The following is a 19,338-nucleotide window of genomic DNA, read 5'->3' as shown; positions in this document are numbered from 1 at the left end:
CCCACCCCCATCCCTGGGTAATAGATGCAAATGAATAGCAGGGAAAAGCCAAAAGGCAGGCAGTGGGGGGAGGGGGAGGAGGGTGCAATCAGGGAACGGGGATAATCCAATGTGGATTAAGGTCCTGGAATAATCAGAAACTGCCAGGGTGTGATGGTGGTACTCGTGCCACAGAGAATCACGGAAAGGACCCGTGTGCCCGGGCTCACCTGTGGACACTCCGTGAACAAAGACATTTTATGTGATTTGACAAAGAGCAGTGAGGACGAATGCAAAAGACTCACCTGTCCAATAAAGGAGACATGGATTTAAAAGGAAAAAGTAAAAACAGAGCTTTTCTGAACTACTTAGAGGCCACTCTGATGGTCCCGCAGCACACTATTGTGACATTTTGGGGCGATGGAGGTGTATTTCAGTTTATTCAGTAGCCGTAATTCAGGTTGCTGTAACTGTTGCACAACCCTTTCTGCCTCCCCCCTCCCCTCCCCACCCCGTACCCCCCTAGCCAGGAGGGCAGCTCATTAATCAGGCACAAGGTAACTGGGTGCTTGTGTGGTTCAGAGCAGTTCTGAACTGATGTCTTTAAGATGCTTATGGAAACCATAAACATGATTCAATTCCCATTATCTTCATGTTGCATATCTGTTACCATTATTCTTTGAAGACTCCAAATTGGACATTAAAAATTTATGATATATATAAAAGTTTGCACGGAGTTTAAAAAAAAAGAAAAAGTCACTGCAGCAAATCAGTCCTTCTCATGTCATCCGTCAGACTGTGTGGACTGTCAGAGGATCCTGGAGAGCCACTCGGGATGTGGGGAGCCCATGTGCCACCAAGGAGGAGCATTGGGAGTTAGGGGGAACGGTCCTGGGAAACAGCCTCTCCTCGGAGACACGCTAAAGGAGACACGCTAAACAGGAGTTTAAATACATTTTGTAGAAAGAATAAAGAAAAACAGCTCCACCACAGGAATCCCATAGAATGTCTTCACTGAGCAAATGTAGGGGTGAAGGGGGGTCCCCGGTGCAAAAATTAGTGGTAATGTGAACTGAGAACATTCCCAGGTCTGGAGACTGATATCCCAGGATGTCTGGAGACTGTCGGGTGAGGAGTCTGGTGCCAGATGGAAGTGGTCAGTTAGAACTGCTCACAGACACACAGCTCCAACTGCACAGATCTCTGTTCACAGGGGAGGCCGTTCAGAGTACAGGGAAAACTTCAAGTACAAGCAGGGATTAATGAATCCATTTGAAGTGTATTTACAGATGTCTTAGGGTTCCTACTGCTGCCCTGAACCACTATGGCCAAAGCACCTCGGGGAGGAAAGGGTTTATCTGGATTACACTTCCACACCGTGGTCCATCACTGAAGGACAGGAACTCAAACAGCAGGAACCAGGAAGCAGGAGCTGATGCAGAGGCCATGGAGGGGTGCTGCTTACTGGCTTGCTCCTCATGGCTTGCTCGGCCTGCTCTCTTACAGAACCCAAGACCCTGAGCCAAGGGCCAGCACTACCCACAAGTGGGCTGAGTCCTCCCCCACCAATCACTAATTAAGAAAATGCCTACAGGCTTGCCTACAGCCTAATCTTAGGGAGGCATTTTCTCAGTGGAGGCTCCCCTCCTCTCAGATGACTTTACTTTGTGTCAGGTTGACATGAATCTAGCTAGAGCCAGCACACGGGGTGTGTATCATACAAGCATGGCTAGGGCTTCATATATAATGAGTAGTGTTTGCTCTCAAAGGACTAGAAAGGATTAGTCTATGAGGAAGAAAAGGTGTGATTCATAAGCAAGATGAACTTAAATGAGGCATCCCAGACTGGCCTGGGCTAGCAGGAAAAGGTGAGATTAGCGACAAGGAAGAGGGTACCCACTGGCAAGTCTAACCTAGGAGTGGGTGAGCTTTATCAGAATAGAGCGGTTCAGTCTAGTGGGGAGTCAAAGAGAGGAAAGTGGGGCAGGAGGATTGTTGGCACCGTCCACCCCAGGCTCAGTGCCTGTGGGGGGCTGGCTAAGTGAGTGGTAGGGGCTGGGGGAGGGGGAGGCACATAGGACAGGAGGTGGAGGCGGGTCTAGAGAGAGAGCACCCAGTGATCGGAACTGGAGAGCAAACTGCGGTGTCCAGTATTATGGCTGAAGGACAGGAATTTATTCATTCCCTTGATCTCTGAGGCCCTAGATCACACCCTGGAGATTTGCAGCTGAACAGAGCACACTTTGTACACACAGGGACCCCGATGAAGCGTGTGTTTCCAGGGCTAAGGTTAGGACTTGGAAGATGAGTTCCCAGATGGCTCCCTTAAAGGTGATGCAGCCCAGGAGGGTTGATGGTGTATAAGAATTTTCCAGAAGGGGAAAGGAGAGATGGCTTCTATTTTTACCTATGAAAATTAGGGTAAAGGGCAAGAAAGCAATTGAGGGGTTCTGGGCATTCAGTCGGGAGGAACTGGACCTCTGAGAAGAAAGCTGTTGGGCTATAGCTGGGGTGGGGTGGGGCATGGAGCCACTCCAGAGACCTCCCTACCTTATCCAGCCAAGGGCAGGAGCGGCTAAGCAGAGCTCCTAGGGGTGTACCCTGCAGGACAGAGGCACTGGCTAACCTTTTTGCTCATAAAGGCTCCCATGGTCCTCTAGAAGGCAGTCTGTGAGGCCCTCAACTCCTCTGCACGTCCTTGATATCTAAACACAAGGAAACAAAACTTCCCCCAATGGAATTCTCGCATGCTTACTCTAAATTTGAGAAAACAGAAGTTTTATTACTTCTTGTTCAAAACGTAGGTTATAAAATAGAAAGTTAACGCTCCCCTTATGCCTCCGCAAAACCTCATCTCTAAACCTATTCCCACAACGTCGAGATGTACTATTTTTGAAGTTCCCAAGTCTGGTACCGACACCACATGTGTGATCACATGTGCGGTGTCAGCTGTACCTGCTGAGCTCTGAAAGAACTGGAACCTTTGTCACGTCCCCTGCTTCCTGGTTCTTGACTCCAGGGAAAACCTTTTCTTGTTTTCAAAATAAATGGCACCCCAGTGATACAGAAGTCACACATGCCCATCCACCAGAGGAGGCAGAACCCCAAGTCTCCATTGTCTTTCCTCTTACACAGTAACATCAGCCTTTCCTGATGAGTGAGGTAGGCAAGCAGACCTGGTCCTAGAGTGTTCCGTGTTTTCTAAAGGTGTTGTCCAGAAGAGAGAAATGCTGATTTTGCTTCAGTGTGAACATTGCACCACGACTTTTTCCCAGAGGAAGAAATGAGTTCTGGGAAGAATTACAATTTGTTACATAGGAAATTCAAGTGGAAGCAAGTGATTCCCAGAGAAGTGGGTGCACGGGTTAAGGCAGAGGGCCCTGCAGCAGAGTCCTGTCATTAGCCAGGGTTCCGTCTTCTAGCGTTTACTTAAATCCTAGGTGCAACAGGAAAACAGATGTATGAGGCCAAGCATGGTGAAAGGCTGAGGCAGGAGGATCTTGAGTTAGAAGCCTGCATGAGCTACATAGCAAAACCTTATTTCAGAAAACAAGAATAGGCGGGAGACCGCTCGACAGTTAAGAGGGACACACTGTTCTCGCAGAGGACCAGGGTTCCATTTTCAGCATTCAGGTGTGTGTGTGTGTGTGTGTGTGTGTTCACGTCTGCTTCTAACTCCAGGTGTGTGCAAAGGGTGGGTCACAACTGCTTCTAATTCTAAGTGGGGGGCCTTCCACAACCTCTTCTAATTCCAGTTTTAGGGGAATCTGAGACCTCTGGCCTCTATAGTCACCTACACTCACTGTGAGAATGTGAACATGGACATACACACACACACACACACACACACACACACACACACACAGACACACACACACATACAGACACACACACACACACACACACACACACAATTAAAAACCAAAACAAATCTTTAATCCCTCCCCCCAAAAACTAAAAAACACAAGCCTTTGTGGAAATCTTACATTTTTAGTGATTTTTTTTTTTTTTTACTTTCTTCTTCTATTTTTTTTTTAATAGCAATACGTGAAGCTTTCTCAGAACAGTAAGTCAAAAAGGAACCTCCGTCCTGTTCGTCCCACCTCTCAGGACACATTCATAGTAAAATGCAACAAAATAGTTTCCCGTCTATGTTTCCTTTCAGTAGCACAAATATCTAGCACATTAGCCAGAATACAGCTGCTTGGGTTAAAGCACACGGAGAGAATTAACCCATCGGCCAGCGTCTCCACGCTCCTTCATTACAGAACTCCAGAACAAAGTCGGACATTAACGCGTCCTCCGGGCCCCAGTGGGGCGGTCCACTCCTGGCAGTCAATTAGCTGTGTATTGTTGGTAGGGAATTTAAGAACAACAATAAAACTGTCTGCAGGTCTGTCTGCTCTGTGTTATTACGATGACCTGCTGTTCTGGAATAATTTCGGTGTCTACGTTGTAGTCTGCAGGGGTAGTTGGTTCCCTCTGTCTGCGTCCTACTCTGAAGTCATTATTTGGCACCCCAAATAAGGCAGATATAGAATAAGACACAGGCCCAATACATGAGATTTTAAGATGTCCCGAAATGAATCTACAAACGAGATTAGTGGAGCTGCATGGAACCTGTCTGACCTGGTCCCCAAGATGCCAGGCACTGGAGAGCAAGCACTTTCTTGGAGAGTGTTTACCAGACAGTGATTGAAGATCGTGACTGTTGACCCAACTCTGCCCCGCCCTCTGGAGAACTGTACCCTTGTTGAGGAGATAGAAGTTAAGAAAGGAAAAAAAAAATGGAAGTACTGGTCTAGGTTGGAGAGATGAAGGAAGCCATTTTCTAGGAATAGAGGCAGAAGCTCTTCGAGTCTGCTTGCTCATCAGAAACCAAGGGGCAACCATGGACAAACAAGACATTTTGCTGACGGGCAGCTGGTCCCCAGACCTCTCAGCCCCTTAGAGGAAGGCCCACCTTAGGGCCACATCTGCTGAGCACTGTCCGGTGCTTCGGTGCCCTTTGGATGCCTGTGGATCCATCCCCTCCCCAGACCCGGGATTCTTCTCTGCTTGTACACTGCTGTCATCTGAGAGCTTTTTGTTATTCAGTTTTGTTTTTATGGATTTTTAAAAAAAACCCTACATTCTGAACCCTCTGCTGGACCAATTAAATGAGATCTGTGGAAGGGTAAAAAGTAGGAGTCAGTAATCCATGTTGATAGCAAACAGAAAACAGCCCACCCAAGACAGTCAAGAGCTACTGCTAGTTGAATGCACTTAATTCCACTTAGTAATAACTTGAAATTTCTTTTGAAAGCTTCATAATGCAAGTGAGGCTGCTGTGATGAGGGCGTGTGTCAGGGCCACATGCAACCGGATATTAGGACGAGGGCTCTAAATTCCTTGAGCTTTGTGTATTCTCCATTCTGTGCAGGACACATGTCCAGCTAGACACTTTCTTTCCTTTGCATTTTATCTATCTATCTATCTATCTATCTATCTATCTATCTATCTATCCTTTATTTGTATGTGTGCATACACATGCCCTGGTGCCTGGTCACAGTGCATTTGTAGAAACCTGGGAGTCAGGCTCTCCTTCTACCATCTGTCCCAGGGATTAAACTCAGGTCTCTAGGCTTAGCAATAAATGACTTGTCCACAGAGTCATCTCCATGGCTCTGGAGGACAGGGTTTCTTGGACTCTGGAGTCACCTGCGTGAATGAGCTGTGGTAGGTGAACCCAACAGCTCAATGAAGAGACACGTTTCTGGCTTCCCAATGTCCCCAATGCTCCCCCATTCTCTTTTGTCACTGCCTAAGGAAGCCTCCTAGGGATAAGGCTTGGTATGAAACCTATAAAGCACCCCCAAATCTTAGATAATGGGACATTTTTGTCCTTTAAACACATAAAAAGCATTGTGAGCACCTTGCATGTAAGTGGAATGAATGTATTTTTGCCTCTTATGTTGAAAATACCCATAGGCATCTGGTGTGTATGAATGTGTATACATAGTACATGCATAATAAACATATTCCACCTTATGAATATTTATACTCAAGATACATATATATTGAATACAGACATACATATGTAAATAGTAGCCCTGTATGCAAATTGTGAGCGTATGTGTCGCAGTGCCTCAGGAGTATAATAAACCCACCCCCCAAGCAAGACGTGTCTTGAGGTGTTATTTTCGAAAGTTGTTTATGATAGGGTCTAGTTACTATCCAGATAGTTGCAACTCACCGGACATGGCCAGGTTACTTGAGACAAATGTGGCTCCTTCCTTTAAGGGGGTCTATAGCTCACACTGTGAGCTATGAAGAAGTTCTTCTGCTATGAAGAAGTTGATATGAACTCCCTCGCTCCTACAGGCTGCCTCTCTCCGTTGGGTTTTAAAATGGGTCCCCTTTGAATTCCATCATCCCACACAGTGATGTCACTGCAGAGGAGCCCTGCTGCAGGACAAGGGGCATCATTGGCTCCAGCTGACCATCCAGCCAGGGCCACAATGCTTGCTTCTCTCTGTCCCGTATGTCCTATCCTGGAACACATTTTTAACTTTACTCTGGCTTTATAGGGGATAACAGCATAATGAAAAGGCACTACCTCACAGAGATGCTCATAAAAGAAAAAAAAAACATATAAAAACAAGACCCAAGAAGAGCAATCCCTTTCCACCCAGACTCGACATAAGCCCACCACTCCTGACCATGCCTTTCCGTCTCTCCATTCTACCTAGAGCCCTCACAATGAGTAGCAGAAACCCTTATTAGATACAAGTGCGGCAGTTTTCAAACGTGCAGAGCATGTATGGATCCCTTTTTAAAACGACAGCCTACAGTGTAGCTGGGCAGCTCCGAGTGACACTTGTCAGGCCAGATTTCACTCTGTCAGAGAAATGATGTGTAAGCACTGTCATTGCTGTGTCACTGACTCTGCCCGCTGCCCCTCCCCCTCCGACCCATATATCACAACAGGTAGTTCTCAGCTGTTCCCCTGCTGCCAGACATACATTTTATCTAAAGAGACAGCAGACAGAGCTACCTGCTGCTTCCTGTGGGGCTCTCTCTCCCTGTGTTTCTCTCCCTTTTTCCTACTTCATTGGGGCTTTTAAAAATCAGCTGGCAGGGAGCCAGGAGCTCATCATTTTAATGCAGTGCAAAATGGAATATGCGTAATTATATGCAAGCCATATGTGAGGGAGACCAGCTCAGCTGTGGATTTCAGGGGCCAGGAGAGGGGGGGGGTGTAGAGCGAAATAGTGATAGCAATAGAGGGAGAGAGAGTTAGAGATGGAGGGAGGGAGAGAGAGAGAGAGAGAGAGAGAGAGAGAGAGAGAGAGAGAGAGCACGTGAGCAGTTAGGAGACAATGAGATACCAGGATGCAAATGTCCCCCATGAATGGATTACTGAGTGTATTTTGGACACGCCCCTTTCACCCACCTCTCCCTCACACCAGCTCCAAATCAGAAACCAATGGCTGCTAGGAAGAAAAGGCTTCAGTGGGTATTGCTGGTGAATGTCGTGGACGCCTCTGTTGAAACAGCAGCTTTCTTAATTGACAGCATATCTCAAAAGCAACCAGTAACTTTTAAAAGCAGCTTCTTAAGTCAATCTATTTTTTTTTAACTGCATTTAATAGAAGAATCACTGTTCTTATGAGATCATTGATCCTTTCGGATCTTTACTTAAAAATAAATAAAGGGAATTTGAGGGAATCAATTTATCTCTGATAATATTACAGTTCAAAATATAACTATTGCCAATTGCTTTTCTTATGGCCTTGCAATTAGAATTTCTTAAAAATGCTTTAATCTAGAGATTGCTTAAGCATGCCAAAAATGTTTAAACACGTATGTATGTCACAGACTCCTGACCATGTAAGGAACTGTCATTACAACACATATGTGTTGGTGACATCCACCAAAATCAGTTGATTTGGGCCCGCTTTGTGTCCTTTGAACTCTTACACCATGATGAATTTGCATGTTGAAACTAAACAGTATAAAGAAAAACAAATCGCAAATTTTGATACCTAAAAGGCATACTGCGTATTTAAACAAACTTCTTAATAATGTTGTTATTTCTGGATTCCCGTTTGTTTAATGATCTGAGCTGTTATGCTTTTAGCTTTTTTTTTTCTTCCATTATTTGTAAGTCCCTAAATAGGCCATTATATTTCCCTTCAGGCTAGAGATGAAGATGGACGTGCTGAAACTTTTCCCCAGCAGCACTTTGCTAAGGAAACTCCAAGGCTTGCCTTCAAGAATAACTGCGAACTACTTGTAAGAATAACATACTTACGACAAGTCTAGAATGTTACTTTAGCATAGTGAAAACAGTTTTTTTTTGCAAGGGTTTGTTCATGATTACATAATTTATGAAATATTATATTTTTCTGTATAGAGTTCTAAGTGCTAATTCTGATATCACTGCATATTAATTATAAGATCTCAAGTTGTTTGCAAATCTTTTATATCTGATTTTAAAGCTCAAATGGCCCTTTCTTTACTAGCTTGTTTTGTATTGTAATTTATAAGCAGCTACTTGGAGAATGGCTAGTAAAGATAAAAATATAACTTCGATACATGGAGCTTGTAGAAAACCCACCCCCACCCCACCCTTCCTCCTACGCCCGAGACGTGTGCTATTGTAGCAGACAAAGGTGGCTGAGTTTGCCTCAGATAGGAAAGAGAACCCGTTAGACACACAACACTCCCTTTAGGACTCAAATATTCCTCCACTCTCTCTCCCCTGCAGAAGGCTTAGAGGTAGTGACAGGAAGGTGGGGGGGGGAGATATTGTTGGGGGTGGGGCATCAGCTGGGACAAGCTCGGTTCCAACGCAAGGTTAATTTGCTGTTCATTTTAGCATTTACAGGGAGACGAGATGAAGAGCAGGCAGGAGCGCCTATTATATTTCTATTAAATGAATCTGTTGGGACCTTACATTCTTGATTAGCCTTTGAAAACGAGTGCCCAGCAATGCATTTTCTGTTTACCTAAAGTAAACAGAGAATGAATTGTCATTTATTTGGCCAGTCAGACGCTGCTTTTGAAAATGAAGCTTTAGGAAGGATCTAGCGTGTTGTCCCTAAATGGTCTTTTCTTTGCAATTGCATTAAAGCAAAAACATTTGCTCCAACTAAACGAAAACAGGGACAGAAGATGAATATGCTCAGTCATTAACATTGGAGGTAGCTTAATTTCTGTTTGGATTTTTGGCCAAATTTAGAGCTTCGCCAGGTCTCTGCATTAGGAATTCCCACGAGTGGCAGCCTTTGGGTTGGGCTCTGTCAGGAACCGTTGGTTAAACACAGAGTGTCCAGAGAGCAGGAGAGGGACAGTCCAGGGCTTGCCCATTCCAGCTGCAGCCCTGCATAGCGAGAACCTCCTTCAGGCACTGTCCCAACCATGCCACTCAGCCTGTGCGTGCAGTGCCCTCGACCAACCACGCTGCAGTCACTGCTTATAAATGCAGTTGTTGGCATGAAAATTTAACTCGCCTGATATTTTATTTGGGGGCTCTTGAACATCCAGGTCTGCTGTAACATTTCATATTCCTCAGGGTATTTTCACATTGCTTTTAATGCTGTCTTGGTAACTGTGGTCATCCATGCCCGGGGGCTACAGGAGAGTATTTGTGCTGTTTTGGGATAAGAATGCTTTTAGGACTGGCTCCCTTCTTTTTAGAAAGGTTGTGAAGACTAATATACCATCCTTAGCTTTCCCTTGTGTATTGGAAAAGTAAATGTGCTTTAGAGTACATTGGAGAAAAAAAAATTTTAAATGTGAACATCGTTTCTAGATACCTTTAGAGAAGGTGTAGGTGCGTGTCGCCTAGCTTACAGCTCTCTGGTTTGGTGATAGTTTTAAGAGGTCTGGTGCGATCTTCGCTGCAGTTTCTGTTAGAAATGCTTTACTTTGTTCAGTGAACTTTCGTGTGACTAAAAAGAAAACGAAGACAGAAAACACAAGTAAGTGTATCTCTTTAAGAAGAAGTTTAAAAAAAAAAAGCTAGCTGTAAGAAAAGCAGTGTGTTTGACTGTTGCTAAGGCCTGAGCAGGGATACTTCTTTGCAAAGGACTTGTTCATTCTTAAGAGAGGAATAGGAGTTCCTTGGAGTTTTCTTACCACAGCTTAGAGGAGAGTTTTTAGGAATCTGACAGGGAGGATTGCAAACTCTACTCCAAAGTGCCTTTTTAGCTCAAGGGTGGTTCTGGCGGCTTCCTTGACTAGCTGCGGCCCAGCCCCAGCCCATGGGGAGAGCAGAGAAAGGCTGGGGTGGGGAGGTCTGGGGTGTCCCCAGGTGACCAGAAACACACAGCCGAAAGCTTGTCCCCTTGGGCTATAGGAACTGACAGACAGGGCCTAGGCCTGGTGACAGGACACCGACTCTATGTTATTGATGCTTGAATGTCCCTGTGCCCCTCCCCTAGTCCACACTTCTTGGAAGAGGCAGGAATATTGAGTAACTTATTTATTTATTTTTTTTAAAAAGAAAGCACAGTAAAATCAATGCCTGGAATACACAAGTGTGTGTAATCAGAAGGCACCAACAAAGGAAGCATCAGACACGGCAGGAGATTGTGCTGTGCGGCTGTAGAGTTCCTGTAGGGCATTGATTTTTCTGTTAAATCCCAAACTGTGATGTGTGCCTTCACTCTAATGTACTATACACATGACTGGGATATTTAGCTTGCTGACTGAGATTCTCTCCTTGGTGGTAACGTAGTGGTTTCTAAATTAATTTTGGAAGTGCAAGGCTATAAAGGCCAGTGGTTGCATAAACAAGTCTTATGGGATGGGTCATGGTTCATTGTGTGTGTGTGTGTGTGTGTGTGTGTGTGAGAGAGAGAGAGAGAGAGAGAGAGAGAGAGAGAGAGAGAGAGAGAGAGAGAGAATTTTCTATATAATCAAAATATGATCAAAGGAAACAACTTTCAGTAAAAGCGAGTGTGAGGGGTTTGTGTCAGTCTCAACACTAACAGCCCTAATAGCAGTCAAGACTAAGGAGGGCGAACAGTCAGAGCACCAGATTCCAGTTCTATTGCCAGTCCCGTTATGATCACTCAGGTTCTCCCTGGAGGAACACGCTTGGTCCTGCAAAGGTTCTCCTCTCCCATAATAAAGTGCTCATTCTACGGGTGGGACCGAAGGAGCTACAGCAAGAGGGGATCCTTAAGGATATTTTGAGTTCGTGTTTTCCCATTAGCCAGTTTCTTGTTCGTTCTCAAGAACTGGTTGGGCAAAAATCTTGTATTTGGGCCTGGGAGGAAAAAGACCTACAACTAGAAGAAATTGCTAGATTTGAAATTGAAAGATTTGGAGGAGGGAATGAAGGCAACTGAGTCGAAATCCCAACTTGTGGGCGTGCGTGCTTACGTGCCTATGCGCTTATATTTTGAGACAGGGTCTCTCCCTGGACCCTGAGACTCAGTGCTTCGACCAGGCTGGTGGCTTTCCCTGCCTCACGCCCCCACAGCAGGGGCATTACTGGCTAGAAAGCTAGCAAGGGTAGGAAAGCCCTGGGAGGGAAGTACAGTTTGTCCAAAGAGGCTTCAGCTTCTGGAATCATCGCCCAGAGTCTGAGTCTCTATGGCTCTTTCTGGCTGGTAGGGTGAGGGTTGTGAAGAAGGAGAGGAGGGAGGGAGCCCACAGCTGGGAGGCAAAATAAAAATAGCATGGGAAAGAATTCTTTCTGGTCACTTACAATGGCAGCAGAGGGAGAGATGAAGACTATTTTAGTGTTGTGGCCTTGAGAACAGAGATGATGCAGAGGGGAGAACTTAGCTGACTCTTCTATCTCAATCCTTTGTGGAGGCAGGCAGGTGGGTTAGAAGATGTCCATCTCACCACCGAGCTTCAGAAATGCTGTGGTGGGGAGTGGGGGTGGGGCATCTGGCTCACAATGATCCCACTAGATAAGCAGATTGGGACATGGACTAGGAAAAAGATTCTGTCTCTGCCTAGGATGAATGAATGAATGCACGGTTCATTTCCAGCATAGTCGCCATTAAGTCTAGGGGCTCTTGAGTAAATAAGTTCAGTTTTGCCCCCGATGGATCCCAAGGCATAAGCTACGTGTGACATCACAGTGTGTCCAGGCTCTATCTCTTGGCCTTCTTTGAGATTCCGGTGTTCATATGCAAAGCCCCAGAGGAGATTGTACCTGGACATGGTGGTGTATTTAGGTTTCCTGTTGTTGATACAGATTAGCTATGCAACTGTGCTACTCCTACTGTCGTAGTTGTTACTGGTCCTGGGAGAGTTCCAGGGTGTGGAAGAGCATGAGACCCTTGCCACATGCAGCCAGGGCACTGGATGGAAGGTGCTTTGGATCGAGGCATTTCTACAGATGGATGTTGATTACAGGAGTTAGTGTGTAAGGGAAGGGGATATAGCAAGCAGCAGGAAGGCGGGTAGAAAAGCTCCGGCCATGGGCCCTGTATCCCGGGCAGCATCTCAGCCGAGTGTGGAGAGCGTGGAGTCTATGGAGAAGGCAGACAGGCAGGGGTCCTCTTACCTGGCTCATCCTATGGAGTCTGGGTTCCGATAAGTTTTACTTCATGCAGATTCCTAGTGTTTCTATAGATTATAAATTACTATGGAAATTTTCTAATGCTCAGAATTATATAAAAGTCATGATGTACCTCATATGCTTCCCCCAAAACTTGAACACTCATTAGGCAGAGGCTAATCTTGCTTGCTTGTCCCTTTTCTCATGATGATGATGATGATGATGATGATGATGATGATACTATTATTATTGGAATAGAATTACATTGCTTTCCCCTCCCATTTCTCTCTCTAACCTTTCCCAGGTATCCCCTCCAACCTCTCCCATGCTCCCCTCAAGTTGATAGTCTTTATTATTGTTGTTATAAATATACTCACACACACTTGTACACACATACACATGTGCAGGCACGCATAACCTGCTCTATCTATTTTTGTTGTTTATACATATATGATTTCAGGGCTGACCACAATTACTCAGCACTAGACAACCAATAAGGGGGCTCGTCATCCAGAGAAGCTAATCTTCCTCCTTCCAGTAGTCCTTAGTGTCTGTGGTTCTTTGTCTAGGGGCGGGACACTGAAAATGTCTCCCTTCCACTTAAAGTGTCCGTTGCTATAAATCATTGTTCCAATCTTGTTGATGCGGTCATTTCTAGGAGAGACCCTTTCACTGTGAACTTCTCGGTGTTCTGATTCTTCCAACCTCTCTGCCTCCTCTTCCCCAGTGCTCCCTGAGCCATGGATGCAGGAGCTCTGGTGGGGATGCATCTGTCACATCTGGGCTCCTCCCTGCCCACTGATCTTTGCCCTGTGTCTAGTTGTGGTTCCCTCTAATGGTCTCCATTTGTTGCAAAGAAAAGATTCCCTGATGGGGCTGGTAGCTGCACTTGTCCGTGGGGATAAGGATAAGATTTAGACTGTAGTAAGACTTTAGTAAGGAATTCTGACCATCTAGCAAAGCGGAGGCAGAGTCTTCTCTAAGGTTCATGACCTTATTAGCCTGAAGAGCCTGGCTAGGCTTCCGGAAGCAGCTATGGCTTCCCTCTTACTGAGTGGGGCTTACGTCCAGTCAGACAGATGTTGGTTACCACCAATGTGTGAGGGCCGCTTACTGCTCCTTTATACATAGCTCGCCATGCTGATGTCATAGGTCATAGGTGCTGCTTGTAGCTGGGTAGGAAGTCAGTCCCTCCTCCCTTCACCCCTTGTACAGTATTTCCCAAAACCAGGAATGCAGGCTACAGGAAAGGGACTTCCAGGTCAGATCCAGCTGGAATCACTCAAGACCTGTGTAGTAAGTATGCGAGAGGCCCACTCTTAACCCCAGAGAGGCAGCAAAGAGCTACGGTGGTAGCCTGTATTGTTTTGGGAGTTGCCTGGACTACCCTGAGAGAGAAGTTTTTTCTTTCTTTTCTTTTCTTTTTTTCTTTTTTAAAGATTTTTTTAATTTATTATATGTAAGTACACTTAGCTGTCTTCAGACACCAGAAGAAGGCACCAGATCCCATTACAGATGGTTGTGAGCCACCATGTGGTTGCTGGGAATTGAACTCAGGTCCTCTGGAAGAGCAGTCAGTGCTCTTAACCGCTGAGCCACCTCTCCAGCCTCCTAGAAGGAAGTTTCTTATGCCTGGTACAGGAGTTTTGTTAGTTTTGTGGTTAGTAAGACCAACTAACAAGTTAGTTTTTATAAAGATCATTGTCAGCCCAGGTGGCTTAACTTCCTTCAAGATGTGTGTGTGTGTGGTGTGTGTGTGTGTGTGTGTGTGTGTGTGTGTTTGGTATGATCATATGAGGCTCACAAACAACAGATATTCCATGTCCCTTGTCTCTCCTTTTTTTGTGTTGTCTTCCCTCCCTCCTCCTCAGTCCCCTCCCCCCCCCATCCACTTTCCACTTGGTAGTCCCTGTATCCTGCTAGTCCCCTCGCACATGCAGGCCACCCTGTTTCTGTGGTTAACCCTATGATGTATCCTCACACCTGAGGATTTGGAGCTCGGAACCACAGATGAGAGAGAACATGCCGTATTTGTCTGGGTTACCTCACTCTGTATAATCTTTTCGCATATATTATTATTTTTTTATTATCCTTTCATCTGCCAAGGTGTATTGAGATTGTTTTCATTTTTCCAGCTATTGTCAATCAGGTGGCAATGACCACGGCTGGTCAAGTATCTGCGGAATAGGATATCTGAGTCCTTTGGGCATGTTCAGAGGAATGGTATAGCTGGGTGTCTTGGTTAGGATTCCCATTGCTGTGAAGAGACCCATTGACCAAGGCAACTCTTACAAAGGAAAACATGTAATTGGGGCTGCTTACAGTTTCAGAGGTTCAGTCTATTACCATCATGGTGGGAAACAGAACGGTGTCCAGGCAGACATGATGCTAGAGGAACCCAGAGTTCTATATCTTGATTCTTAGGCAACCAGGAAGAGTCTGGCTTTCACAGCCAGCCAGCAGGAGGATCTGTTCCTCACACTGGGCGGAGCGTGAGCATAGGATCTCAAAGTCCACCCCCACAGTGACACACTTCCTCCAAAAGGCCATGCCTCCTTGTGGGCCAAGCATTCAAGCACATGCGTGTGTGGCGGCCAAACCTGTTCATGCCACCACAGTGGGTCATGTGGTGGACTTCCCCCGAGGTTTCTCCTTACTGATCTCCAGGGTGGCTACATCAGTTTGCATCTTCACAAGCAGCTGAGTATCTTCCCTCTTTCTCCACAACCTTGCCAGTTGTTTCCTTGATCTTAGCCTTCCTGACTGAGGTCAGATGGAATCTCAAAATTGCTTTGTGTTTCCTAATTGCTAGGGACGATGAACTCTTCCTGAGGTATTGCTTAGACATTTTTATGTCTTCTATTCACAGTTTTCTGTTTAGATCCCTAGCTTGTTTTTTTTTTTTAATTTATTTATTTAACATCCCAATATCAGTCCGCCCTCCTAGTACCCCTTCACACAGGTCTTCCCCCTATTCCTCCCTGCCCTTCTCTTTTGAGAAAGGATACCCTCTGGGTATCATCCCTGCTACCCACCCCATCCCACCCCATATCACTCCCCACCCCCCACCCCACTACCTTTCTCTTGGCACGTTAAGTTCCTGAAGGACTAGGCACATTCTCTCCCTCTGTGGTTGCCCAGTTAGGGGACCACCTAGCCTGTTTTTAATTGGGTCCCTCCCCTGGAATATTATAAAGCATGTGTGCTTTCTTTTTCGGTGTGGAGGGTTCGTTTGTTTGTTTTTGATAAAGGTTTTAGTACCTGTCTTCCCTGCTTGGGGATGCTGCGTTGGTGCTGATTTAGACGGAAGCTGGAAGCTTTGGAGCTGTTCACACATAAGGCAGAAGACTCTTGCTTGTGTGCTCCACCATTTCCTCCCTGCCCAGGACAGCCTTGTACATCTTAGGCAATCAGGCCATGCTTTTAAAGCCCTAAAGATGAGGTGTATATACCCCCATGCTGGGAATGGCTTGAATCTTTGCTCTCCAGCCTCTAGCTCTATGTGTATTTATTTTAAAATAAGGTCAACTTTCCTTGCAGCCCAGTGCACCAATACCTGCCAGCCCCATGAGAGCAGCAAAGGGAAATTCTGAATCATAGTCATGTATTTGGATTTGTAAAGCCACTGCTAGAACAACTCTATCATGGACACACAACGTAAGAATCCTTACAATGTGATGGCAACTGCCGCCTTTCATTTGGAACTTAATCATCAGTCTTTGAAAATAGTTCCAAGTGACCAAAGTCCTTCTTCCTGGTTCTGTCATTCTAACCAAAGCCACACGTGTGACCCCACTGACTTCAAATGGTTGCTTAGACGTTACAGGTGAGCTACATAAACAGCAAAAGCTGATTCGTGTGATACACCAGACTCCTACTGAAGCAGATAAAACAACCAGGACATATACATGCTCAGTAGATTGTGTGTCAGTGTCCCACAAGTGACTGCAATAGACCTCAAGGGTAGATTGGCCCGGGAACTGCAGGGCCTGATTGATCGCTGTCTAGAAAGAGCTGCCCTGCCTCTCCACCTTTCTGTCAAACTTCCAGACCTTTCTAGTCTTGAACTACTCCTCTGTTCCCATGGGATTCAGAGCTGGCTTTCAGACCAATAAAAGACCTTCTGGAAAGGAAAGCAATGGTCTTAAACTAAGCAAGGTACCACTCTGATAAGAATGGTCAATTTACGCTCGTTGGCAAGAGCATCTTGATTCCACACACGCTGAAAGGGTGGCCGCCTGCCACACAAGCGTCCCTATTTCGTCTGTCCATGACGCTGCTGACATCTGAATGGTGGCCCCACTTTGTTCTCTGGTTTCGGACTCTTCTTCCTGACTTGGTCTCGTGGTACAGGGTCTTTCTTTTCTCCTCTACAGAGACCCTCCAGACCACACTGGAACATCTCCTCTCACTGATACAGACCGCATTAGGTCTCTCTTTTTAGTTCTTTGTGTTTGGAGAAGGAGCCTCCTAGGGATGGCCTAGGGTTGCCAGCTCCTGTTTGGGGTGTGTAGGAACCTTGATTTGATCTGAGGCCCCGGATGCTAGCAGGCTCTCCTCTTCCAAAGCCTGGGGAACCTTTGCCTTTCTAGTTTCAAGGCAGCCGCATGCGTAGGTCTGAGGGGGTAGGGTTGGCTTTCCACGCTGGCTTCTCAGGCAGACGCTCCCTGAGCCAGAGAGACAGAAGCCAGACCATGTGTTCTCCAAAGGCGACACTGTGGTTTGGCAGGTGAGAGCAGGCGTCTGCTTGATGGCACAGGCGAGTTCCCACCCCAGAGCCACAAGGGTAAAGAAAGCGCTCACACTTCATAGGGTCAACTTGGAAACCCGGTAAGATCTCCCATCGGAAGCACTCAGCAGGAGCCTTAGTACCCGCGCATAAGTAGGAGCCTTGTTTCTAATTAAACAGAGCTAAAATGGTTGCAAGGCTTGAAAAAGGTTTGAGGCAAATGCTAGACTGCTGTACCCTCCACTCAAGCCTCTTGGTGCCTATTCTAGACCGAGTTATATCAAAAAACCAAAACAGGGTGTTTTGTTGTGAGTTTGGTTTTGAGACAGGGTCTCAGGTAGAGCCCCGGTAAGTCTTCAACTTGCCATCCTCCTGCCTCAACCTTGTAGGTGCTGGAATTGCAGGTGTGCACCCTTACAGCCAGTACCCAAGTGCAGTGTTTTAATTGAAGCAAACGAGCTTTGGGGAAGTTCACACATCCCCTCGCTTGCCCGATGGCGCCTGAGGAACTACAAATGCCTGTTGACTGCTAGTCGATGTTGCTGATTGGGGAAGCACTACAATGTTTGAATACCATTTTAGGAAGAACCCAAAAATCACTTTGATGAATGGACTGTCGCCAGATTTAAGAATCTCCTCCACTGTATCCACAAGCTGCCAGACTTTGGGCAAACGACAACGGAACCACCGATTCTGTGTCCTCCTATAGAATGAGAACAGCAGCTCCTGTCCGCGAAGGCTGGTGCTAGGGGTGAATGAATGGATTTCTGGAAGTTACTCAGAAAAGTTTTTGGCAAACACTTGGTACTTACTCACTGCTGCAAACACTCGGCACTCAGTGTTGTTGTGACTGGGGCTATTCTAAGGTTGCTTGCTTTGAAGCACATCTTAGATTTCACCTCTGCCAAATTTTCAGGCCAATCTGATTTTTTTTTTTCATATACATACAGAAGGCACAGAATGGGGAAGGGGCAAAGTGCACTGCGCAACTGATTCTTAGACTACACTTAAACATATTTATTGCTGTAAAGGAATATGAGTGACGCCATCCAAGACCTCTTGAATCTGCCCAGCCATTTAACAGTGAAGGTGTTAACCTGAGATTGCAACTGAATTGGGTCTAGTAGACCAGTAATCCCAGCACATGGGAGGTCTAAGCAGGGAATGCTGCAAGTTCAAGGCCAGCCTGGGCTATATGGTGAAATCCCGTCTTAAAACTTTTTTTTTTAATCAAGAAAATAAAAGTAAAGGGAAAATGTTATTTATGCAAAGATATATCTGTATTAGCAAACAACTGTCTCTGGCAGCAGTAAGGAAATGACATAAGAAACCACTCTGCAGGGGATAGCTCCAGAGAACCTGCATGGTATGAGATCTTTAGAGAACTCTCCGAGATTTCCATTCTGACCATAACTTTGCTAAGTAGATGCTGTTTCAGACTTATGGACAAGGAAATTATCTATAGCGTATGTACAGAGATGTTATACTCTTGCTAGTGGGCAAGAGGAGAGATCTTAGTGGACAGAGCTGGGTTTGACCCTCTCTGACCTATGCCCCATCCAGTGTTCAGGCCAGCCTATACTTCAGCTTCCCCAGGTCTTAAATAGTTTTCTGGCCCAGTGCCAGAGGAGTTCAGCCTATGGTTGTGGGGTGAAGGAGTAGACTTTTGTAACATCTCCGTAACAGGTCTGAGGTAGCCCCTGAAGCTGAGAAGGAGATCTGTGTAACAAACAGCGTGTTATTCAGAAATCAAGGTTGAGGCCTGAGAATTCCCAGTCCATCAGAAAGTGAGGAACAGAAACAAATCATTCATATATATATATACATATATATATATATATATATATATATGCACACACAGAGACATACATATTCATTCCTGTAGACTTGATGCATTAACAGAGCAGCTGTAAACTATAGAAAAAAATCATATATACATTTGAATTTGACCTGAATTTTGAAAATCTCAGAATCATAATATATAAGCAAGTTCTAAGTTTTCCTTTGAAGACTTTTTAGTATCTTTTTTTTAATCACTAAGGTCAGTGTTTTTATGAATTTTTAATTTTATGTGTCTGTATGTGGGTATGTGCAGGTGAATGCAGGTGCCCTTAGAGGC

General features: G+C 45.6%; 1 protein-coding gene across 2 annotated transcripts in view; it reads left to right on the top strand.

Moving 5' to 3' along the window:
* Sobp (sine oculis binding protein homolog) overlaps positions 1-19,338 on the top strand; it is a 175,602-nt gene that overhangs the window by 97,176 nt on the left and 59,088 nt on the right. Inside the window, exon 5 of one of the 2 annotated variants that reach the window (XM_052164202.1) lies at positions 8,161-8,256. The exons of the other annotated variant lie outside the window; for it this stretch is intronic. Coding sequence (XP_052020162.1) covers positions 8,161-8,256 — 96 coding nt within the window. The remainder of the gene's footprint in view (positions 1-8,160; positions 8,257-19,338) is intronic. 2 annotated transcript variants of the gene reach the window in all.

This window comes from Apodemus sylvaticus, chromosome 19 (genome assembly GCF_947179515.1).
Source record: "Apodemus sylvaticus chromosome 19, mApoSyl1.1, whole genome shotgun sequence".
Classification (NCBI taxonomy): Eukaryota; Metazoa; Chordata; class Mammalia; order Rodentia; family Muridae; genus Apodemus; species Apodemus sylvaticus.
The sequence above is the reverse complement of the archived record's forward strand: the minus strand, read 5'-3'. Positions and strand labels throughout refer to the sequence as shown.